General features: G+C 44.7%; 3 protein-coding genes across 6 annotated transcripts in view; 1 reads left to right on the top strand and 2 right to left on the bottom strand.

Moving 5' to 3' along the window:
• The window catches only part of ACIN1 (apoptotic chromatin condensation inducer 1), a 37,433-nt gene extending 24,983 nt beyond the window's left edge, over positions 1 to 12,450 (bottom strand). For 2 of the 3 annotated variants that reach the window (XM_011930862.1, XM_011930863.1), the window contains exons 1-4: positions 11,811 to 12,450; positions 10,327 to 10,392; positions 7,393 to 7,504; positions 6,854 to 6,973 (exon numbers count right to left, since the gene is read on the bottom strand). In XM_011930862.1, coding sequence (XP_011786252.1) covers positions 6,854 to 6,973; positions 7,393 to 7,504; positions 10,327 to 10,392; positions 11,811 to 12,122 — 610 coding nt within the window. In that variant the 5' untranslated portion in view covers positions 12,123 to 12,450. The remainder of the gene's footprint in view (positions 1 to 6,853; positions 6,974 to 7,392; positions 7,505 to 10,326; positions 10,393 to 11,810) is intronic. The other variant, XM_011930865.1, reaches the window with a different exon arrangement.
• Positions 11,422 to 15,451, top strand: LOC105503776 (chromosome unknown open reading frame, human C14orf119). 2 transcript variants are annotated; one of them, XM_011930868.1, is made up of 2 exons: positions 11,422 to 12,455; positions 14,507 to 15,451. In XM_011930868.1, exon 2 carries the CDS (start codon positions 14,508 to 14,510, stop codon positions 14,928 to 14,930), a length of 423 nt encoding a protein of 140 aa, XP_011786258.1. In that variant the 5' UTR covers positions 11,422 to 12,455; position 14,507; the 3' UTR covers positions 14,931 to 15,451. The 2 variants fall into 2 exon arrangements, with proteins under 2 accessions (XP_011786258.1, XP_011786259.1); XM_011930869.1 differs by having other exon boundaries at positions 11,422 to 12,875.
• A 1,822-nt stretch (positions 15,452 to 17,273) lies between these two features.
• Positions 17,274 to 21,820, bottom strand: LOC105503774 (leishmanolysin-like peptidase). Its single transcript, XM_011930861.1, has 9 exons — positions 21,463 to 21,820; positions 21,248 to 21,341; positions 21,106 to 21,157; positions 20,537 to 20,680; positions 19,490 to 19,574; positions 19,201 to 19,346; positions 18,949 to 19,123; positions 18,693 to 18,762; positions 17,274 to 18,616 (listed from the first exon to the last, which is right to left on the bottom strand). Exons 1-9 carry the CDS (start codon positions 21,776 to 21,778, stop codon positions 18,493 to 18,495), a joined length of 1,206 nt encoding a protein of 401 aa, XP_011786251.1. The 5' UTR covers positions 21,779 to 21,820; the 3' UTR covers positions 17,274 to 18,492.
• Positions 21,821 to 25,062: the final 3,242 nt, after the last annotated feature.

The following is a 25,062-nucleotide window of genomic DNA, read 5'->3' as shown; positions in this document are numbered from 1 at the left end:
CTTTTTTTTTTTTTTAAAGGGAAAAAAGTTCTATTAAAAGAAAGCTTGGAAACCACCCATCTAGGTTATCCTGAACAATTAATCTATGTAATACTGAAAGAAAGTTTCGCTCAGATTCCATGAAGGAAGGTAACTGGGTAAATTACTTAGGTAATTTGAGTCTCAATATCTTTCTTTTTAGACAGCGTTTTGCTTTGTCACCCAGGTTGGAGTGCAGTGGCATGATCATGGCTCACGGCAGCCTCAGCCTCCAGGGCTCAAGTAATCCTCCCACCCTGGTCTTCCCAAAGTGCTGAGATTAAGGTATAAACCACTGTGCCCGAGTCTCAAATGTCGTGATTGAGAAAAAGGAGGGGCTGCACTAGATGATTTCTAAATTTCCTACCAGAATTAAGATCAACTAGGCCTGGGGACGGTGGCTCACGCCGGCAATCCCAGCACTTGGGATCACGAAGTCAGGAGATTGAGACCATCTTAACACGGTGAAACTCCGTCTCTACTAAAAATACAAAAAATTAGCCGGGCGTGGTGGCTGGCGCCTGTAGTCCCAGCCACTCGGGAGGCTGAGGCAGGAGAATGGTGTGAACCCGGGAGGCGGAGCTTGCAGTGAGCTGAGATCACATCACTGCACTCCAGCCTGGGCGACAGAGCAAGACTCAATCTCAAAGAAAAGAAAAAAAAGATCAACTATGTAGAGTAGCAATACTAATAACAATGAGAACCAGTTTAGAAAATAGCAGGAAGATAATTATATTCCAGATATTTAATCAGCTAGACTGGACTCAATTTTAATACAGTACAAAAGGTTTAAATGATCCACAAAACTATGTTCTATAGTAATAGTGCAAATAAAGCAGGTGGTATGCAGCTCTAACCCCAGATCTTCTTCTTTTTTTTTTTTTTTTTTTAAAGACGGAGTCTTGCTTGTTGCCCGGGCTGGAGTGCAATGGCACGATTTCAGTTCACTGCAACCTCTGCCTCCTGGGTTCAAGCGATTCTCCTGCCTCAGCTTCCTGAGTAACTGGGATTATAGGCGCCCACCACCATGCCCAGCTAATTTTTGTATTTTTAGTAGAGACGGGTTTTTGCCGTATTGGCCAGGCTGGTCTCGAACTCCTGACCTTGTGATCTGCCCGCCTCTGCCTCCCAAAGTGCTGGGATTACAGCTGTAAGCCACCGTGCCCGGCTTTCTCTCTTATTTCTATATCCTTTCAATCTAAAATGAACTAGGCGAATGCTTCTGTAATAAGAAGTAAAAAATCAAAATGAGGCTGGTCGTGGTGGCTCACGCCTGCACTCCCAGCATTTTGAGAGGCCGAGGTGGGTGGATCACGGGGGCAGGAGTACGACTAGCCTGGCCAATATGGTAAAACCCCGTCTGTACTAAAAATACAAAAAAAAATTGGCTGGGTGTGGTGGCGCATGCCTGTAGTCCCAGCTACTCAGGGGGTTGAGGCAGAAGAATCGCTCGAACCTGGGAGGCAAAGTTGCAGTGAGCTGAGATGGTGCTACTGCACTCCAGCCTGGGCAACAGAGCGAGACTCTATCTCAAAAAACAAAAAAAAAACAAAAAAAACAAAATGAAACTAATGAAATCAATTAGAAGACTACACATATTTTGTAAAACTTTACTTCATGATCATTTCATTAAAAGGACCTCTTGAGTATATACCATTTCATATCTGGGTAAGTGAAGAAAGATTTGTGTTATGGTTGTTCATACAGGATATATGATTAGGATACAAAGTAACAGGCCAGACTCTTTAGCAAACATTTGAAGTTATCTGTAAGACAGTAGTGCAGTGAAATGAAATAATCATTTCATAATTCGGTGATCTGAAATAGGCTAAATTATAAAATGAGTAAAACCAAAATAAAAAGTTTTCATAAATGTTAGGCAAAGTTCCTTTGCAAGTATCAACGAAAGAAGCTAATTTGTCTCACACACATCAAAAAAAAAAAAAAGGCATGTACAAGGTTGGTCAGAGATAAATGTGTTAAAGTCAAGGCTGGGTGCGGTGGCTCACGCCTGTAATCCCAGCACTTTGGGAGGCTGAGGCGGGGAGATCACGAGGTCAGGAGATCGAGACCATGGTGAAATCCCTTCTCTACTAAAAATACAAAAAATTAGCTGGGCGCGGTGCCGGGCGCCTGTAGTCCCAGGTACCCGGGAGGCTGAGGCAGGAGAATGGCATGAACCCAGAAGGCGGAGCTTGCAGTGAGCTGAGATGGTGCTAGTGCACTCCAGCCTGGGTGACAGAGCTAGATTCTGTCTCAAAAATAAAGAAAGTCAAATAAATGAGTTGCAATTTTAAAATCAGTATGTACAAGCAAAACAGCCTCTTTACCTACCTACTGTGAACTATATGCTATTTATTGGATTGTTATTTTTGATACTGTAAAACTGCAGTGATAGGATTTCTGGATGATTACTCCTCTGGAAGAACTCTTAGTAAGTCATCAAAGATACCTGGAGAAATGAGCAGGGCTGTTCAGAAAGGTTTGGTCACCACTGTTTTGCAATAAAAGTGAAAACTGGAGGGGCCTTAGAAATGAAACAAGAAATTAGTCAGCAATGCAAAATATAAAGAGATGAGGAATCTCTTTCTAATTCCTTGGAAAGAGCTGATGTGATGCAGACAAACTTCTGAGAAAGGTTATACCTTCTATTACAAGAACATGGCCACACTGAATGTCTTAGGCCAGATGTTAGTAACACATGTAGACAGTGAGTGCTTTAGCTAAGGGTGGAGCCAATACTGATAACAGGCTAATAAATGTATTTCAGGATTCGAAAAACAACTCAGGGTAAACATTAAATTTCCAAGAATCCAAAGCCAGAAGTCTTCACAGACAGGAAAAGGCAGTTGCTAGACAATGCAGGATATATTAAAGTGCAGAATGTTTAAGGGTTATAGAGGAAATAGTTCTTCATCCTAGAAAACAAAATACTGGGCAGGATTTGTGGGACCAAAGTAAGGTAGCCAGAGATCGAAGAAAAGCCTGTGGCTAAAAGGTAACCTTAGGTGTGAATAAGAAGCAGGAATGAAGAGAATACAGACCTGGAAACAATACCAAACCTAGATCTGACTCATGTTAGACCTGTAAGTAAGTTACCTAGCGTTTCTCTACAATTTCAGCATCCAGGTTTTAACATGGAGAAAAAGGAATGAGGGGCATACTCTATAAGCCAAAGGCTAGCTAAAGTCACCTTTGTTAAAGAATCAATATTCTGAATATCCATTTTAAAATGTATTTTCTTAGTTTGAGCTCTTTTTGAAAAAATTAAGGACAGTAAGAATTTTTGTACACACAGTCATGATATGGAAGGAAATTCAGATAATTTCTGACTATGGTAGGTAGATAATGAGTCCCAACACCTTAGAAAAATCTGAAGAAAGTGATGGAGACATAAGAGGGAAAGTCAGACAGGATTTTATAAACCAATTATTTCTCTGAGACAGGGTTTCGCTCTGTTGCCTGCCACCTTGATCTCTAGGGCCCAAGCAATCTTCCCACCTCATCCTCCCGAGTAGCTGGGACCACAGGCATGTGCCATCACAGGCAGCTAATGTTTTCTATTTTTTTGTACAGATAGGACTTGCTACGTTGCTTAGGCCATTCTCCTGGGAGATCCTCCCACCTCAGCCTCCCAAAGTGCTAGGATTACAGATGTGAGACACCACACCATACCTGGGCAAACCGATTCTTCCTTCCTATTTGGGATTTTGCCAATAGCACATAAATAGGAGGATGCTGGAATACAAACCAAAGATCTTGATAAATTGTAACACTGAAAAACTCTTCCTTCAGTTAGTCATTCATAAAATGAATTGGTCAACAGATCCACTCAGAGACTTTTTAAAAAATCTAGTCCCAGGACTCCCATTCCTTGAGATTCTTTGGGTAGGGGCCAGGAATCCATATTCTTAAACATAATAATATTAAAACAAACAAAAAATCCCCCTCAGGTTCCAAAAGTGTTTTGAAAAATGTTAGTAGGAAACTTAATCAAAATTTGTTATTCAAGAAAGAACCCCAAAACATCCAAAGCTAACAAATAAGCTGCCACTGCAATGGCATACTGGCATATGGCAGACTGAGATACTACACCTGGAAGAATCTGATTTCTGGGCAAACACCAGGGTTAATGCTGATCCAACTAGGCACTGATAGAACTCCAAACAGCCACTCCATTCAGGACCTTAACTAAATGTTGTACAACATCGATAATGGGATTCTTATTTAAGCCAAGATCAGAGGTAGGAAAGTTTAAGGCATAAAGGACACTGAAGAGCATGTAAGGAAATGATGAGCAGTACTCTACAATTTACTACATTTATGCTTTTCAGTTTATTTTTCACCTTTTTTTTTTTAACCTTTGGGTTATTTTTTTTCGTCCATCAATTATTAGCCATGGGCAGGGTCTGATGACATAAAGCACTGAAAAGATTGGCTACCCTTACTCTAAATCTTTGCTTTTGAAATCTATTTCAGAAATCATTTCTCATTTTCATTTCAAATTATATTAAGAACTGAGAGCCTCTTTTTTTTTTTTCTTTAAAAGAGAGCTCCTTATCAAATTATGGTCCTATAAAGAATTTTCAATGGTTCCCCCATTACCTATAGAACTGAAAAAAAAAACCCTCATAGCCTTATTGGCCTGGCATTTAAAGCCCTCTGTATATCACCCTAATCTACCTTTTAATAGTCTACCTTGAGAATACTCTACTCTGGCTAGTCTACTACCTCTCCTTTAAAAATACCATATTCATTCCTCTGTCTCTGCCTTTGTTCCTTCCTAAAAATATCTTTTTGTATCCTCTCTGCCAAACCATTTCTAAGGCTCAGCTCAAATCCTATACCTCTTTATGAGGCTTTCTCTAATCACTGTAGTCCTCAGAGCTCTTCCACTCTTGGGTCCCTATGTCTCTATCACTGTCACATACTATCTTCTATTGTTCGATTTATGTGCAATTGTTCTCTCTTCCTAATAGACTTTACGCTGTGCTAACTCCCAACATACTCTCACATGGAGATATGTACGCAGTAGGAATTCAATAAATTTTTTTTTTTAGTTTTATGTGAGAAGAAATACTGACAATTTTGTAAGAGCTTTCTATTTCCTCCTGGCTTTAAAATTGGGGGGGAAAGGGCGCAGAGAGTAAAGTGGATCAGCTGAGGGTCTACTACTCTCACATTTAAGGAGAAAAGAGGTCCCTAAGGAACTTAATAATTCCGAAGTATTTTCTTACTTAAAGATTTCTAAAAATGTCTTTCTGGGTCTAAGACTAGGATCAAGAAAAACAGGGACTGAGTAAAACATGACCTTAAAACTAGGCTCAAAGGCCCTCTATTTTCTCTAACCTTTTGGATAATTTCTTTCCCACCATTAAATATCTCCTAAAAAATCTATTTCCATGAAGATTCTATCGCTGCTTAGCCTTTTGACTAAAACCAAGTGTAGTCCACAAAGGAATTCTATATTAATCAGAAGAGCTGGAAACTTCCATACATCCTAAAAATACTGATTATTGTGGATTCCGCACCCCCTCAACATTACGAATTATTCAAAATACTTGTTAAGTTACGCATTGGTTTAATACATCTACTAACAATCCACATGTCTTATATACATATTAAGTATCCCTTTCCCAAAATGTTTGGGATAACAAGGGTTTTAGATTTTGGAGTTTTGAATATCTGCATTATACTTTCTGATTCAGCATCCCTAATCTGAAAACTCAAAATCTGAAATGCTCTGATGAGCATTTCCTTTGAGTGTCCTGTGAATGCTCAAAAAGTTTTGAGTCTTTGGATTAGGCATGCTCAACCTGTACATGTTCTCCTGAAAGTATACTGACTTAGACAGGGAGTACCCAAAAGACAAAGGCTATATTTATAGACTTCTGCTTGAGATATCATGCAAAATTGGGTGCTTATTGTTATATATATTTTTTGAGACAGAGTCTTGCTCTACTGTCCAGGCTGGAGTGCAATGGTGCAATCTCGGTTCACTGCAACCTCCGCCTCCCGGGTTCAAGCTATTCTCCTGCCTTAGCCTCGCGAGTCACTGGGATTACAGGTGCCTGCCACCACACCCGGCTAATTTTTGTATTTAAGAGATGGGGTTTTGCCATGTTGACCAGGCTGGTCTGGAACTCCTGACCTCAGGTGATCTGCCTACCTCGGCCTCCCAAAATGCTGGGATTATAGGCGTGAGCCACCGTGCTCAGCCTGGGTGCTTAATATTTTTTATAATGTGAAGAAATTGATTAATCTTGCCTGAACCAATCCCATATACTAGGTTAGAGCTCCCTATCATAATATGCTCACATAATACTCTGGGTTGCCTTGCATAGCAGCCAATACAACTGTAACTAATGTCCATCTCCTCACTAGACTAAGTTTCTTGGGGCTGAGACTTCTTTCTTTACTATATTCCTAGTGCCTAGCATGTGCCTGGTATACAAGTATACAATAAAAATCTGTTGATTAGACCACAGCAGATGCCCAATTTGGGGAGATGACTGAATGTGTTAACATGTAATACACAATTGGTGAGATGAAAAAGAGTTGACTGTTGCCAAATTCAGAGGTAGAAGAGTTGAAGAGGTACAGAAGAGAAGAAAAATCACACTGCTTCGTAAAACACTGAGAAGGTAACACAATATTTAGGTGAAAGCAGACTTCAAAAAGGATGTATACTTATGAGAAACAGATGTCAAATATCAATGTCACAGAATTTCCCTGGGACTTTCATGGAGGCTTAGCATGAAAGGAGGTGTAACTACCTCCCCCCACCAACTACGCAGGATTGACAAAACAGCGCAGTGGGGAGGGAGATACGTACTGGGCGAATGTCTGCTGAGCTCCAGCTCTGGTCTCTCCAGGCTGCTCTGAAAGTCAGGAGGCAGCAGGGAAGCCACTCCCTCAGGATGGATCATCTCGTCCTCCGACTCAGCTGAAGCTTCTGCAAAGTACAGATCGGGTCGGGGCAGGGAGGGAGTGAAGGACTCAGCATGTAGGAATATGTAGAGGAGTGAAGGAGGTCAGCAAAGTCACAGATACAGAGATACATACCAAAAAGGGCACCATATACAAAGAAAAAACTCCCTGGGATTCAGCACTACTTCATCTAAATAGTAGCTTAATTTACTTATAACTCTTCCTGTTGGCAGGAATCCTCTTCTAACAAGACAGTCAAATTAAGTGTCCTCTTCCCTGACAAAAGTAAATAGTAAATCACTTGGCTTCATGGGCTATGAAAGCAAGTAAGTAGCAGTCTCAGCCTCACTTATTTCTGAAATTGCCTAGTTAGACAGGCCTATCTACTCGGTGACAGGGATAAGAATGACGAACTCCTTGTTAAAAGTGACAATCTGGGCTTACCTTCAAGTTCTGCAGCTTCTCGAGCTTCACGTTCCAGACGCTGCCTAAGTAGCTCCTGCTGCTTTTCCAGATACTGTTTTATGAAACTGTTCTGGCTCATTTCCTCACCAATCTGTGTAGAGGAAATGAAAAAAGAGGATCTAGGAAAACAAACCAGGAAAACGCAAAGAAGAAAATTCCATGGAGCAAAGTTGGACCCAAGAAAGATAACTAAAATGCTAGAAGGCTCTTTTCTAAGTTGGTTCTATATTGCAGAACAGAATAGCCTTGAGTCACCAAAAAAAAGGCAAAAAGAAGAGCTGCATATAATTTTTTGTTTTAAATACTCAGTTTCCAAAGAGTGATACTGGTACACAAATTACTTTTTTTAATTTTTATTTTCTGAGACAGAGTTTCACTCTGTTGCCCAGGCTGGAGTGCAGTGGTGTGATCTCAGCACACTGCAACCTCTGCCTCCTGGCTTCAAATGATTCTCCTGCCTCAGCCTCCTGAATAGCTGGGATTACAGGTGTGTGCCACCACACTCGGACAATTTTTGTATTTTTAGTAGAGACGGAGTTTCACTATGTTGGTCAGACTGGTCTCAAACTCCTGACCTCAAGTGATCCACCCGCCTCAGCCTTCCAAAGTGCTGGGATTACAGGCATGAGCCACTGTGCCCAGGCACAAATAACCTTAAATTAAAATTCCTGTAATTATACCTTTTAGGCTAAATTCCTAGATTACGTGGAACATTATCTAAAGGGTAATCTAAAATTTTCTTTTGGTAGCATCAAGACTGAAGCATGGTAGCTCACATCTGCAATCCCAGTACTTTGGGAGGCTGAAGTGGGAAGACTGCTTGAGCTCAGGAGTTCGAGACTAGCTTCAGCAACATGGTGAAACCCGTCTCTATCAAAAATACAAAAAGTTGGGCATATTGTGGTGTGAGTTTGTCATCCTGGCTACTCAGGAGGTGGTAGGCGCAGTGAGCCGAGATCGTGCCACTGCACTGGGTTTAAACAAGACTCCATCTCAAGGAAAAAAAAAAAAAGCCAGTTCCTCCAAAAGATCAATCGTTACCTAGTCAGGAAACATTTTTTTTTTCTTCCAGGTGGAGTATCACTCTGTTACCCAGACTGGAGAACAATGGCGCGATCTCGGCTTGCTGCAACCTCTGCCTCCCGGGTTCAAGTCATTCTCCTGCCTCAGCCTCCCGAGTAGCTGGGATTACAGACATGTGCCACCATACCCAGTTCATTTTTGCATTTTTAGTAAAGACAGGGTTTTGCCATGTTGGTCAGGCTAGTCTCAAACTCCTGACCTCAGATGATCCACCCGCCTTGGCTTCCCAAAGTGCTAGCATTACAGGTGTGAGCCACAATGCCGGGCCTCATATCCAGGAAACATTTTATCAACGTCTGCAAAATTCAAGTACAGTATTTAAAAGTATGAAATCAAGAGACTAAGAAAAGGGATATCCATTGAGCATTTAGACAAAGTTATAACTCCATTTTGTATGGGTGAAAGGAAATCCTTGGTAACAGGAACTTATGCCTTTTCCTATTTTTTCTGTAATAGATTCCCAAGTTGCTCTTCTGACCTCCAGCTTTCTCTTCACAAGTTCTCCTCCCTAGAACCTTCTTGCTTACCAAGTCCTATTTAGAACTCCCGAAAAAGCAAAAAAAAACCTGAATACTTTCTAGTCATTAAGTCATGTTTCCTAAATATAGTAAATGTTTATTTTCAACTAAAGTAGAAATGAGTCTCTTGGCACTCAATGGACATTGCCTAAGGGTGGGTTGCATGTATTACAGAATAGGCATGTTTGCTGCAAAACCCCTGTTAATAAAAGCAAAGCTTCAAAGACTAAAATGCAATGGGTAAAAACAATACAATTAAGCTGATTAACTTATGCAGTTTCTTATGCTTGTTAAAGTACTTAATTGAACCTCTGAAAGCTGGCTAGATTATGATACTTACAGCTTAATGAGGTGATAACAAGGGAGTAGGAGGGCTCTCTTGTTTTCCACAGTATCCTGGGACTTCATCTAGTACTGAGGCTGCACACCACTGCTTTAACAAAGACTGGGATTTTTCCTTTAAGTATATGACACATTATAAAGAGGGGATTTTCAAAAACTGAAAGAAACTTTAAGAGACTCTGCAGCCTAATAATTCTTGGATTTTAACTGTGGAATAATTCAAAAGAAATCTTACGCAGAAACGCAACAGTCAAAGCGGATAAAAGTAGATCTAATCTAGTTTAAGAGAGGAGTATGAGCCTTGCTTACTTGGGAAAAAGGTATTTCCCCTAGGAAGCTCCCCAAAGCAGCTCCACAAAACCCCAAGAGAGCAGTTATAAATCCATGGGTTTAGTTTGACTTTTTCTCATATTACAGATAGGGAAATGGAGGAAACCAAGGCCTCCAAAGGTTAAGTTTCTTATCCTAAGCAAAGGAGCTATTAGTAATGCTTATGAATAAGTGCATTGAGTTAGTAGTTAACACTAGTAATGGTGGGTGACTTACACAGGATTGAACCCTTGGAAAATCTACATCAACAAGAGTTCTTAATTAGCAACTATTTTCCTACACTGTCACATTGGTGGTCTACTTTATATCCATACTCAAAGACATCAACTACCTTTCCTAAATTCATGGCAGATAAATGACTTCAGATCTCTGTACTACACGTAATTAATGGAAGCCACACCTTTCTGCACATACCATTTCAATTATTATAAACTAATAGCGCCTCTGAGTCTGTTCTTTACTCCAGGCCCTTGTATACAACTGGGTGATTAGAATTCAACTGTCCTGGTTTGAGAACATTTCTGACCAAGGGAACTTAGGAAAATAGCCGTGAGGAATTAAGCATGAAATATACAACACCACGTCCTGCCATGTGTCTGTATATCCAAAGAGCCCACTCCATTGAATAAACCTTTCTCACCTGGGAATTTGGCTGGAATGCAGCATGGGGTGTTGAGTGTTTCTGTAAATTTTCTAGCATTAGAGCCTGGTATAGAGAAGGGTAAAAGTCAGAAATGATGAGAAAAAAAAAAAGAAAAACTCCCACCTCTACCACAACCTCTTAATTAAATGCAATGACTTAAATATACACAATTAAACTGTATTCCTCTTCCAGGGACCTGAAAACCCTTTACTAACACTGTTCTCATTCATCATCAGAAGACCCTTAAAGGTAGCCATGGTTACTGTTACTAAACGTACATATATAAAATGCAGGCACACAGAATCAGTGACCTGGCTATGTCACAATATCAGTAATAGAACCAGTACTAAAATCCCTGTTGTCTTCTGCACTTGTGCCAAGTGCCCCTTCTAAATCTGATCATGCAGGTAAAATTACTTAAAAATACTCAAACCAGCAGCCATGGGGCTCCTGGTTTTTGCCTGACGGAATTACTTGGTCAAAGGGTTACCCAGGACTAGAGTCAATTTGTATAATTTCCAGTACTGTGGCACCTAGATTTACCAAATTTACAAAATCTTCAAAGAGGAGGCTACAGAAGAAAATGACCAGAGACCCTGTGTACTGTGGTCTAACCTAGTCCGTACATCCACACACACACACACACACACAATCAGCTTCTGTATAAGCAACGGTCTGCCAACTCAACCCTGGAGCCAACCCAGACCTAATCTGCACTACCTGCCACGTATCCTATTGAACTCTAATTAAAACCAAGACATCCTCATCTTCCCTTCTTTAAACCAAACCTATACACTCGAATCGATCTACACCTACCTTGTGACATTCCCACCTTAATCTACTCAAACCGATTCAAAATCCCCAATATATATCAACCTGCCTCGCCTCTCTCACCAATATTCACCAAACTCTTAACCACCCAAATTGCCACTAGATGCCCTATAAATTAGACACCTCTCTCACCAAGTCCCTTCACATAAAGGTCTCTCTTCATCTCACCTCCTCATCTAATCGAGCAGACATTTTACCCTACCCCAATCCTATTCCTGCGGATACCGATACCAACCCCATCCACCCCTCCGCGCAACTATACCCCTAACTCCGACCCAGCCCAACTCGCCCCCCTCAGGCCAGCAACGCCGTAGGTTGTAGTGGGATTTAACTCCTTCTGCAGCGCATGCGCCGAAACCACAGATACAAACAAGGAGGGGGTGGGGGAAGGAGGAAGGAGCTTAAGACACTCCTGGAGAGTAGTGCACACCCTCCCATTTGGGCTCGCGCTGCTGCCGTTAAGGCGGGAACCGGCGCGATCGCCATTCTAGCGCGAACCTCACCAACCACCGTGCGCGCGGATCCAGAGGCTCGCGCTGGCGGCCTGAGCGAGCTCGCGCCGAGCCCGGATACTGCGCCTGCGCCGCGGCAGAGGCTCGTCTCTACCGGGTCCGCTCTCCTCCGACACCCCAGCAACGCCGACTCCTCACCCCTTTGAGCCGCTTGACCAGGGCACTCTTCTGCCCGCTCTTGGCTAGGCCTCGCTGCTCCAGTGCGGCCTTCAGGTCGGTCACCCGGAGCGCCTGAAGAGGCTTCCCGTCCAGAGTCACCTCCTCCAGCTCCGCCATCTTGCGTGAGGTACTCGGGTCCGTCCCGACGGCTTCGGGCATCTTCGGTAATTTCCGCCAACGCCCTTCGAACGTACCGAGATGACCCCGCCCACTGCCGTACTCTACCCCTCGATTACCACTCAGCACGCTCCGGCTTCCTCCGGATGTCCTCGGATATTTCCGTCTCCACATCGGCACCAATCAATTCTTTCCATCCGCCCTGCAGCTCCCCTATTCTCGCCCTGCTTTCAGGCTCGGTTTTCTTCGTCTTGCCGAAGCTTTGAATCGAATATATTCGGAAGCCCTCGACTCTGGTGTAACCATAATCGGAGATGTTCGTTTATCTCCGTACCTGGAGATGAAGCGCTGGGGCGCTTGGGTGTTTGGGGCGGGTCCGAGGCCGGAAGTGCGTGGGCTGCCGGGCTGGCCCAGCTTAGGGTTTTCAGGAAATTTGGAAGCTGCAGCCGTAGTTGGAGTCTAAGGACTCCTGACAATCTTCGGGTGCCCTCCGCGAGAAAAGGGGAGGTAAGCGGGGTGGAAGTACCTCTGTGGGCCGGGTCAGACTCGGTGTTTGCGGACTATCCTAATAGGGCAAGCCTCCTACTTCTTAACGCAAACAGCTTCTGCCCTCTGTCCTCTGAATCCCAGCCACTCCCATCTTAGGCTTTTTTTTTTGGTAGGGCCTATGGAGGGGGGCGGAATCGGAATAACAAGCTCCGTGGCCTCCAAATTGGGGAAGAGGCAGGCAGCGCCGTGTCTTCGGACCCAGACTATGAACTGATTTGTGACGCTCAACTTGAGTTTGAGTTTGCGTTTGCCTTGGACGCCGTGTGGCAAGATTCTGGGAAAATTCTCCGTTTCTCCGAAGAAGACAGTAAGTTCCCTTGGAGGAACTGCTTCCTGTAGGGCAAGAACTGAAAAATGCAAGCGCCCTGAACTTTTTTGGTACTTGAACTAATATTGTTCAGGGGCTTCTTTCTTTGTCACTAGCAATCCTCCAACTTGTTGCAGAAGAAACACAAACAGTAAAATAGGTCACAGACAAATAGTTTAGAGATTTAAGAGATATGTTAAAGATTTAAGAGACTGAAAACTACTGAAATCAAATGGGCTGATCTTTCCGTTGCATTCATGATGCAAAATTAATGTCAAGGCGCCGGGCGCGGTGGGTCACGCCTATAAGCACTTTGGGAGGCCGAGGCAGGCGGATCATTTGAGGTCAGGAGTTGGAGACCAATCTGGCCAATATGGTGAAACCCCGTCTCTAGTAAAAATACAAACAAATTAGCCGGGCGTATGCCTATAGTCCCAGCTGCTCGGGAGGCTGAGGCAGGAGAATCACTTGAACCCGAGAAGCGGAGGTTGCAGTGAGTCGAGATCACGCCATTGCACTCCAGCCTGGGCGACAGAGCAAGACTCCGTCTCAAAAATAAATAAATAAATAAATAAATAAATAAATAAATAGCAAGGCACCAATAGATGCCATACTAAAAAAAAAAAAATTTTTTTTGTCACTCCACTCTGGATCACTCCACTCTGAACCAGGCTGGAGTACAGTGGTGCCATCAGGGCTCACTGCAGCCTCAACCTCCCGGGCTCAGGTGATCCTCCTACCTCAGCCTCCTGAGTAGCTAGGACTACAGGTAGGCACCTCTACGCCCAACGAGTTTTTAAATTTTTTGTAGACATGAGGTTTTGCCATGTTACCCAGGCTGTTCTCAAACAACTGGACTCAAGCTATCCTCTTGCCTCGGCCTCCCAAAGTGCTGAGATTTCTTTGGAAGTGCAAGAGCCACTGTGTCTGGCCCATACTAAATATTAAGGGCAATTGTTTAAAGACATGGATTGTCATGAAGTAGTTTAACAGTTATTAGATCTCTAAGCCAACAAACCAACTGGACTCTTTTTTTAAGTCTCAAACACCCGGGCTTCTGGTTCTTATAGTGCATTACCTTATTTTGAGCAAGGCCCTTACTCTGCTCTTTAACTTTTCCTGGTGCTTTACAGGAAATATAAGGAGGTAACGAATGTTATGAAGTTCTTGGCATATTTCAGAGGCTTATATGCACATTGAAGCCTCTTTCATCATAAATAATTTTTTTTCTTTCTTCTCCCACTGTTGATAGCTACAAAACAATTACCATCAGCCTTGACCAGCTGCACGAATTAGATTTTAAAATGTGTGCTTTTTCGTTTTGGAGAAGATGTGATGGACCAAGGTTAATCATTGTTTTTTTCTTTACCCAGCCTGGCACATAGAAGTAAGAGGGAGAGAGTGAACAAGAAATATATTGGTTATTTTTAGGTTCTTTATAAGAAAGATGGAGGGTGACAATGGGTAGGGAAGAATGGGTTTGAAAAAGGCAGGCAAATAGGAAACGAAGTTATTTTTGGTGGTTTCTCTAAGGTAGTTGGATAACCTAAATAAAAGACTTTATTAATTTTGGGTCTTTGAATTCATAAAAAGTAATTTTCTCTGTAGATGCTAATTGAGTGTGGTAAGATGTCTTGTTGCTTGAAAGTTGTATTTTCGTTGCTCTACCTGGAGAGCGTGTAACAGTGCTTTTATGTTTCAGGATGCCACTGGAGTCATCCTCTTCAATGCCGCTATCCTTCCCATCTCTCTTACCCTCAGTACCACACAATACTAACCCTTCCCCTCCTCCGATGTCTTACATCACCTCCCAGGAGATGAAGTGTATTCTTCACTGGTTTGCCAATTGGTCAGGTCCCCAGCGTGAACGTTTCCTAGAGGACCTGGTAGCTAAGGCAGTGCCAGAAAAATTACAGCCACTGCTGGATAGTCTGGAGCAGCTTAGTGTGTCTGGGGCAGACCGACCGCCTTCTATCTTTGAGTGCCAGCTACATCTTTGGGATCAGTGGTTTCGAGGCTGGGCTGAGCAGGAGCGCAATGAATTTGTCAGACAGCTGGAGTTCAGTGAGCCAGACTTCGTGGCAAAGTTTTACCAAGCAGTGGCTGCTACAGCTGGTAAGGACTGATAGGCATTCAGACCAAAGAAGATAACCATAGCTGATGGAGCCAAGCCATGACTCTATACAATGATAATTCAGATGTGTCATCTAAAGCTCTGGAACTGGTATTCGGACCAGCTGACTGAACTCACTGACCAGTATAGGCATGGTTATTTCAACAGTAATAGCATGTCAACTGGACTCCTATTTGTGAATATTATCAATCTAAGCAATCCCGCTTATCAGTCTACTAGTTTGCTTCTTTCTAAGAGATGTCAAATCCTCAAGAATTTGATGGCTTCTTCTGCAGCTATAACCAAAAGGAACCTACACATTATAACTCAGGCCCACTGCTGGCTCATGAAGTGTGTAAAGTAGAACCCTCCTTCCCCAGAAATAAGACAGGACAATAAAAGGTGACATTTTTATAATTTACCTGGATTCCTTTGGCTGGTTTTACCACTCCTATCAGATTCTAGTGTAATTGTATGATACCCAAACCATTAGTTTTCCCAGTGATGATTTAATAAAATTATGAAAAATCAGGAGAGGGAGATAATTAGTTGCATCCTTCTCCACACTGAATCCAAATCACAATGACCTTTTTTTTTTTTTTTTTTAAGAGATGAGTTGTCACTCAAGTTTAGAGTGCAGTGGCATGATCATCAGTGAGTGTGAGATCGCTGTAACCTCAAATTCTAGGCTCAAATAATCTTTCTGTCTCAGTCTCCTGAGTATTTAGGACTACAGCCACGCATCACAATATTTTAAAGTTATTTTGTAGATGTGGGGGTCTTGCTACGTTTTCTAGTCTGGTCTTGAATTGGTGGCCTCAAGCAATCCATTCTCACCTTGGCTTCCCAAAATGCTGGGATTACAGGCATGAACCATCATACCTGGCCTTTTTCTAAGGCATATGCATGTGATAGTCTTGGAACTGGTAGCAGGTGTTCCTATTCTGTAAGTTTGCTTCATAATAATATTAAAACAGGTGACAATTTACAGGTTGAACAGTTTATTTTTGTACCAAAATAAAGAATGGATCTTTAGAACTGTAAAACTTCACCCTTTTTTTCTTTGCTAGGCTATATAAAATTGATATCTGGGGAAAGGCATTCCAAAGAAAGTAGAACTTAAGTATACACAATAGATTTTCCATCCAGTTGTCTCCCAAGAAATGATTCTCTTCCTTACCCCCTGTCATGTTCTGGGCAACTTCACACCTCCCTTATTCCTCTAACTGGGACCCTTGTGCCATGGAGCTGTGGTGAATGGTAAGAGGCAGATGGTCTCACAGGAAGAGTGGCTCTTTTCTGGTAGGCTGTGGTTCCCAGTACACCCACAAAGATTAGCAGCATTAGGCAGAGTCCCATGGACAGCCTTAGGTGGGTCATGGAGGGATTATGGTCCGAAGTAACCAGCAACCTAGGAACACAGAAGGTAATATTTGGCTTGGAATAATGCCTAGGCTTAGTAGATAAAGGGGCATTACCTTTTGTGTGTGTTTTTTTTTTTTTTTTGGAGACAAGGTCTTGGTCTGTTGCCCAGGCTGGAGTGCAGTGGTGTGATCTTGGCTCACCGTAACCTCTGCCTCCCAGGCTCAAACGATTCTCCTACCTCAAACTTCCTAGTAGCTGGGACTACAGGCGCATGCCGGGCCACCACATCTGGCTAAGGGGCTTTGCCCTTAAAGATAGAGCTCATGAAACCTCACCTCATCCAAGCATTAGGCTAAACAGGACATCATTAAGAGGGACTACAGAACATGAAAGTAGAAATAAGGTCAAGATCTAAGTCTTCCAGCATCTTAAATTATTGGAAGAAGACCTAACTTGGCGGCGAGGGAAGTGGCTTAAGGGAAGAGTCAGTCTATGGTCTTTAGGTAGCTAGGCACAATCCCTACCAGTGCTTAAGAAAGGAAGGGGGCCGGGAGTGGTGGCAGTGGCTCCCAGTGCTTTGGGAGGCAGAGGCGGATGGGTTGCTTTAGCTCAGGAGTTCGAGACAAGCCTGGGCAACATGGTGAAACTTTCTACCAAAAATACAAAAATTAGCTGGCACGGTGGTGTGCACCTGTAGTCCCAGCTACTTGGGAGGCTGAGGTGGGGGAATCACTTGAGCCTAGGGAGGTTGAGGCCACAGTGAGCTGAGACCACACCACTGCATTCCAACCTGGGTGACAGAGTGAGAACCCGTCTCAAAAAAAGAAAAAAAAAGGTTGGGGTGGGGGGAACTAAGATACCTATGTCCTAGAGATGGGGGAATGTGTTATTGTGTGGGAGAAGGGAGCCAGGTAGTGACGGGACTGGATGATCGTGTTAGTTAGGGATCTTTGTTCTCTGAAACGCAACCGTGTCTAGGACAATATACACATGAGTGAGTGCTTAATTTAATTTCAAACATCTGGACTCCATGGATTTGAAAGAAAAGTACTTGGAATATTATCTTACTTGCTGAGTTGTGTGGTAAAGTTGGCTCCTCCATGATACACTTCTAGGGGTTTTTTCTGGAGAGTCAGAGTCAGGGCTCTGTGCAGCATAGCCACTGAAGGCCCTTGGCAGCCAGGGGACTTCCACATATGCACAGTAAACACCAAGCTAGTGGTAATTGATGGGCTGTGGAAATAGCACCTAAATGGACATTTGAATGTTTTAATAGAGGTATAGTTCCTGGCAGAGTATATGTCATGAAACAGGTGCAGGCCTAAGAGTGGGATGAACAAAAGGTCTTCAGAGGAGAGTCATCAAGTAAAGGACTTAGGGATTCTCCTTGACCCATTGTATAAATACTCAAGCTTTTACCTGCCAGTGCCACCTCTGCTCGCCAAAGCCTGCAGTACTGCTTCAGCCAGCCCTTCTTGCTGTTCTTTCCCCAGAGAGTGGCCTGGAGGCGCAGCTAATCCTAAAGAGAGCTGGAATAGTGGATCTGGGGTTGAAAGACTCACAGGTGGGGAAGTAACAGCATTGATATCTTCATTAGTCTGACACAGCCGACCCCGGGGACAGAAGAGAAGACCATAGTACCCAGGTATCTACAAGGAAATATGTAGCAGGATATGGTTTTGCTTTGATTATCTGTTCAAGTCTTCTAAGGAAAATGTATTCTAGGTCAGAGTTATGGACTCAGTGGGTACTTAGGAAAACTGTATGTACATCAAAACAGGTTGGACAGTACCATCATACAAGTATTTCCCAACTTCTTTTTGCCAGTATGCTGCCACTATTCCTCTTATGGTACCCACCTGTATAACTTTTCCCGGAAGGCATGGGACCCAAGGTGAGCCCTCCACCTGCACCTTGTAAGCTCCCCTCCCTGTGCATTGATGTAAGTAGCAGCGGCCCATGAGCTCTGCTTCCTTGAGGTGTGGGGTAAGAGAAGGATGCCTGGTCTTATCCCCAGGGAGCAGCTGTGACGTGAGGTTGGCAAAGAAGCAACGGCTCTGGGGATGGTAGATTTCCCCATGGGGATTCTCCACCCCAGCAGGGAATCCATTTTCCTTCTTCCAGCATTCACTCTGAAGGGCAGGTCAGAAGGTAGAATAGTGTTTGTTCTGATGCCTTTGAAGCTGACTCCCTTCCAGACCCACTGAGTTTCATTGTCTGCTCTCTTGTCTACTCACCCCATTGATTAAGGGCTTGTACATGCGGCAGCCTTCCAGCATGGGGTCTGAGGAGCAGCTTCCCTTGTCCAGGTGCAGGTAGTGGCAGCCCAGCCCACTGTGGGGAATGGATGGTAGAGTGACACTAGGATCACTGACCGCCGTACAATCCCCTAACCACTCAGCACACACACCTGCCAGTACAGAAGAAGTCTGAGGACCCAGTCCCACATGTGGTCACCAAGCCAAATTCCGGGCCAGATCCTGCTTGACAGATGAGAACGAGAAGGAAAGAGAGCCCTCAATAAATGAAGCCCACACATCCTTCTGCACCAGCTATCCTCATAGCTTCGATTAGACATCAGCAACAGAAACCCCTCCAGCCTCCCGCTTCCCCCAGAGCTGACTTGGGTCATGAGTGCCTCTCTGCAGGTCTGCCTTATTTCTCACCCTGGCCCCACAGCAGCTCCTCTGCAGCACTGTGGTTGACCTGGTACCAGCCTGAGTCTTCGAAGGCAGCGAGGGTGATTGGGTCGAGTCGAGTGCGCTGGGCTCCATCAAAGGTAGCAGTCATTAAAGAACCCTGGAGTAGTCTGGCCTCCCAGTGCGAGGACAAAAGGCCCTCCTGGAGGAGGTAGCAGATGGCTGGTTATTACCTGGCTACTCCTTTCTTCCATTACCCCAAGGTGTTCTCATTCTCACCTCTTCTTCCAAGGGAACACCCAGTGAAGCCCCCGGCACTCCCAAGTGTTTGGCCAGGCTGAGGCTAACAGCTGGGGTGGTGAGAAGCAGTTGTCCCCACTCATCTTGCCTTGTCACTTGTTGCCTTGTAGAACAGTTCTCTCTAACTGAGTGCAGAAAAGGAAGAAGGCAATACGAGGAGAGGGAAACTTAGGAAGGGTGAAGTAAAATTAGAAGGAAGGAGGTTATGAGATAGTGAATTCCCTCTAGTTGATTGTGGGAAGTCCTTAACCTCATTCCTCTCATTTACCGCTGAATCCTGAGGGGCAGTCTTGCCATTTCTTGAAGAGCTGTTCAGAGAAACCTAAGGCATGTAGCAATTCATGTAGTGTGGCCTAAGGACAAATGACAGCCCAGTAAGGGGGCCGAATTTGCAGCAGGATTGACCAAACACTCTATACCCCTCTGCCCAATCAGCTCTTCCTAGAGCTTGAGGCACCTTCTATTCCATCCTCTGTGGGTTCTTTGACTTTATGGGAAACTGAGTAACCTGGCCCCCTACTCTGCAACCTGTTTGCTTCTCCCTATTCATCATGCAGCAGTCACCATGACGATGTCACTGTGGCTGAGGCTGGGGCTGGTGAGATGTTGGGCACAGTAGACAATGGTGCCGGCAAGGGGCCTGTCTTCTGAGTCCAGCTGGCAGCAGGCAGCATAGGCTATGACAGAGGGCTGTGGATGGGCCAGGACAGGGTAGGGCCGGAAAGGAGGAAAATAGGGTATCACAAATAAAAGAGATCCTCTGAAAATGGAGGACCAGGGGACTCTGCAAAACTCTGCAGGAGTGGTATTGAGGGATGGCTATGGATGGGGGTAGCCTTAACCCAAACGTTCCTAACATTCCCTAAGTTATCCCAAATAAGCACAACTTAATAAAAACTGCTTTTGGCTGGGCGTGGTGGCTCATGTCTGTAATCCTGACGCTTTGGGAAGCCAAAGCGGGCAGATTGCTTTAGCCCAACAGTTCGAGACACAGCCTGGGCAACATGACAAAACCCCGTCTCTACAAAAAAATACAAAAAATTAGCCGGACATGGTGGTGCACACCTGTAATCCTAGCTACTCAGGAGGCTGAGATGGGAGGATCACCTGAGCCCAGGAGGTCAAGGCTGCAGTGAGCTGTGATTGGGCCACTGTACTCCAGCCTCGGCAACAGAGTGAGACTCTGTCTCAAAACAAAAGCAAAGCAAAACAAAACAAAACAAAACAAAAAACTGCTTTTATGCTCCCTAACCCTCCTCATGAGATTTAAGATTGAGAGAGACAGCAGGGAAAGGAGATTTGATTTGAACCTCACCTCTTGGTGGCACTTGGAAGTGTGAGCAACCCGCACATACAGAAGAAAATCAGTGTTTTGGACCCCAGGCCCATCTGGCTGGACCAGTTGTGGGGGACCCTGCTCTGGCCACAAGGTGTAACCGCGAAGATGGGCGTCAGGAATCTGGCAGGGAGTGAAATGTTGTATTAGCAGATGGGCTGGGACAGTAGGAAATTGGGTATGAGGAGTAGGGGAGAATGAGTCTGTTTGGTCTGTCTTAGTGTTATCTAGGCAGCTGGCTAGAATACAGAGTTCTGCCCCTTCACCCCCAGTCTCTGATTTACTAAATTTTAGCAGGGAGAGGAGCTCAGGAATCTACATTGTTAAGAAGCACACTAAGTAACTCTGATGCTGGTGGTCTTGGAATGGTCATGGCAGGCTGCAGATCTCCAGATCCTTGAGACTAAGAGGTGAGCCTGCTCAGGATCCTGTCTTCCGTCCCCTTCTTCCATGGTGTATTTATTTCTGGCTTTCCTCTCTTTACTATCTGCGTATCCCCCCACCACCCTTATTTTTTCAAGATTTCAGTGTTGTTGACTCAATCTCACCTTTGCCCCCAGGCAACTCTCTCCTTTGTACCCTGGGTTCAAGAGGCTGCACCTATAAGAGTGAATATCTGTAGGTGAGCTGCGGACATTTCTAGGTATCCCTGAAGAAGAATTACATACATTGTCAATGACATGAACTCACCTGTGGTAGTTTGGGGTATTTGGGTCTCCCCAGACAGCATGGCAATACCGTGCAGGGTCTCGACTCAGAAGTAGGGGTCCTTGCACTGGAGGGACTTGACAAGAGGTCAGTTTCCCTCCATATCTTGGAATTCCAGTACTTTTTCTGGGTTGATCTTCCTCCCCTGGACCTCTCTGCTCCTCAACCCTCCATGGCACCTCTGTTCCCTCACTCACCTGCTAGAACAGCCTGGATTCGCTGAGTGGCCTCTCTCACTGCAGCCAGGGCTCGGGATACCCCTCTCATTCCTTCCCCCTCAGGATCCCAAGCTCCATCTGATATATGATCTCCTAGATAGCAGGTTTGGATTCGTAGGGGTTGAGGATCACGGGAACTAGGGAGGGTGAGGGAGGAAGAGCGAGATTTTCGGGGGAGTTGGGAGAAAGGGGGCCTGAGAAGGCTCACAGACTTCTGTGTCTCATCATGTAGACATCGGCCTGCAGCAACCCTGAGGACTAGTGGTGGCAGCAGCAGCAGCAGCAACAACAGCATCTCCCTTCTGTATCTCTCCGTAGATACAGCCTGGATCCTGTCTTCCGTCCTCTTGTTCCCTGGCTCACTGTTTCTGGCTTTCCTCTCTTTACTATTTTTCACCGTGTACCCCCCACCACTCTTGCTTATTTTTTCAAGATTTGAATGTTGTTGACTCAGTCTACAGTTCCCTGCCAGGAGGTCGGATATGAACCACCCTCTTCCAGAGGGGCCAGAGGTGGAGTGCTGGGGGAGGGGAAGTGTTATTCTGAGGCCTCAGCTGACCTTTCCAAAGAGGAGCCTGCCTTATCCATGATGAAACTCTTTCCTTGTTTTTCGTTTGTCTGTTTTGTAGAGATGGAGTCTCCCTATGTTGTCCAGGCTGGTCTCAAACTCCTGGCCTCAAGTGATCCTCCTGCTTTGGCCTCCCAAAGTGCTGAGATTACAGGTGTGAGCCACTATGCCTGGCTGGGAACTCTTTCCTAATCCTTTCCATCCCTTGTCCTATTTCTTTTGCCTTTCTGAGTAGAAAACCTTGGAACCTTCACAGAACTAGAAAATTGGTGTCACCGGCCGGGCGCGGTGGCTCAAGCCTGTAATCCCAGCACTTTGGGAAGCCGAGGCGGGTGGATCACGAGGTCAGGAGATCGAGACCATGGTGAAACCCCGTCTCTACAAAAAATACAAAAAATTAGCCAGGTGCAGTGATGGGCGCCTGTAGTCCCAGCTACTCAGGAGGCTGAGGCAGGAGAATGGCTTGAACCCGGGAGGTGGAGCTTGCAGTCAGCCAAAATTGTGCCACTGCACTCCAGCCTGGGCGACAGAGCAAAACTCTTGTCTCAAAAAAAAAAGAAAAAAAAAAAAGAAAAGAAAATTGGTGTCACCATAACAGGGGAAGTAGGGGACAGAGGTATTCTTTGCTTTGTAGTTGCCTGCTGGCCTCCCTGGACATGGGCAAACAAGGCTTCTGCATTTCACTAGCCCCAGTTTCAGAACTGGGTGGCCTCTAACTAAACTACAAGACTTCTAGGATCTCCTACATCTATGTAGGGCTCTTAGCGGGTGCTTAACAAATACATGTTAGTTGACTGACACCTCCTCTAAGAGGCTGTTGTGTTAGGTCTGTTAGGTTTCACAGAAGCTGCTTGTAGGTGTGCAGAGGAGGGAAAAGAAAACTCTTTTTTTTTTTTGAGACTGAGTTTCGCTCTTCTTGCCCAGGCTGGAGTGTAATGGCGCAATCTTGGCTCACCGCACACTCTGCCACCTGGGTTCAAGCGATTCTCCTGCCTCAGCCTCTGAAGTAGCTGGGATTACAGGCGCCCGCCACCACACCCAGCTAATTTTTTTGGTATTTTTAGTAGAGATGGGGTTTCACCACGTTGGCCAGGCTGGTCTCGAACTCCTGACCTCAGGTGATCCACCTGCCTCGGCCTCCCAGAGTGCTGGGATTATAGGTGTGAGCCACCGCGCCCGACCAAGAAACTCTTAAAATGGACATTAATGTTCAAAGATGTTCTTAAGGAACTCTGTTTTCTTTGTTCATGCTGTGTTTTCACATCCTGTTTCCCTTGCTTGGATACCACCCCCTCCTCTGCCTGCCTGGGTAATTCCTACCTTTCTGGTAATTACCCCTGGAAGCCTTTCTTAATACCACCAGCCCAAATTCCACACCTGCCACAGTGAGTGGGGAACCACCTCACAGGAGGGGTCTCCCCTCCCAGCTCCTAACAGAACACTGTCATCCTCTGTTATAATTGTTGGCTTAGCGGCTCTCCCGCCACATCCTGAAGTCCTTGAAGGTAAAAGCCTGCTTCCTGTTGGTCTTTGTGTCCACACCACTCAGCACAGCCCTTCGGGCCTGGTCTTCAGTGTGTGGATGAAAACAAAGAATCTAACCCCATTATTTAACTTTTGAAGAAACGTTTGTTTTAAGGCAGCATGTTTTAATAGCTAATTGGTGACCAACGTGGATTAGAGTTTAGAGTAGGGCTGCTGACTTCCCAAGGATTTTATACTTTCACATGCCAGAACTGTGGTTGAAACTACTGATGACAAGGGAGACACCTGTTGGGGCTCGGAAACCGTAGCCCAAAATACAGCATTGACATGCTGAACTGAAGAAGAAGCCTCAAGGTCTTCCTGACCATCCTGCCTTTCCCCCTTAAACACACACCCACACCCCTCATCTCTCCCAAAGCACAGGCTCTATCTGCCTAAGATCCAGACCCAATAAGTAAAGCAGTTCTTTTCTTCTTCCCCTAAGACCAAGAATGTAACCACACCTGAACAGGCCTTTTCACTGTTAGAACTGTTTACAAGTTAATCTCTGTTCCCAGATCCATTCATTCTCCTTAGTAATCATTTATTGCCCCTCAACAGAATTCCTGTTTTTCACCCCTCCTGTAACCTGTTTTGCTAGGATCCAAGGCACCATTCTTTCTGTAACCTCAAGACCATATATAAGCTTCTGCACTTCATGGGGGTGGGGTTAGGTCTTCATTCTGAAGGTTCTCATATGTACATGTTAAATAAATGTGTATGCATTTGGAGAATCACTTGAACCCAGGAGGCGGAGGTTGCGGTGAGCCAAGATGGCGCCATTCTACTCCAGCCTGGGCAACAAGAGCAAAACTCCGTTTCTAAATAAATAAATAAATAAATGTGTATGCCTTTTCTCCTATTAATCTGTCTCATGTCTGATTTTTCAGTGACCCTCCAGGGGCCCAGGGCCTTGGCTTTCACACACCCAAACTCTGGAGGCAAACCCACTCTGCCACTTTTTATCTATATAAATGTATATGTAACTTTCACCAAGTGCCCCAGTTTTCCCATCTGTAAAATAGGGGTGACTGTACTTTTGGGGTTGTTATTGAGAAGTAAGTGAATATTTATAAAGCACTGAGAACAGTGTATGGTTTATGGTAAATACTAAGTCAAGTAAAAAAATACGTATTATACACAGTGACGTGGCTCATGCCTGTAATCCCAGCACTTTGGGAGGCTGAGGTGGGATGATCACTTGAGTCCAGGAGTTTCAGGCCATCCTGGGCAACATAGGGAGACCCCTCATCTCGTAAAAAAGGAAAAGGAAAAGAGAAAAAGAATACGTATTATATACGCTGTCAATGTGGAGGAGACCTGTTCTTTTATTATTTACTTAGATTTATTATTATACTATTTTATTTTTCTAAGACATGGTCTTGCTCTGTCCCCAAGCTGGAGTGCAGTGACTCAATCACAGCTCACTGTAGCCACAACCTCCTGGGCTCAAGCAGTCCTCCCACCCCAGCCTCCCGAGTAGCTGG

The sequence above is a fragment of the Colobus angolensis genome, unplaced genomic scaffold, assembly GCF_000951035.1.
Source record: "Colobus angolensis palliatus isolate OR3802 unplaced genomic scaffold, Cang.pa_1.0 Scaffold88, whole genome shotgun sequence".
Taxonomy (NCBI): domain Eukaryota; kingdom Metazoa; phylum Chordata; class Mammalia; order Primates; family Cercopithecidae; genus Colobus; species Colobus angolensis.
Note: the sequence above shows the minus strand (reverse complement) of the source record. Positions and strands in the feature narration are given on the sequence as shown.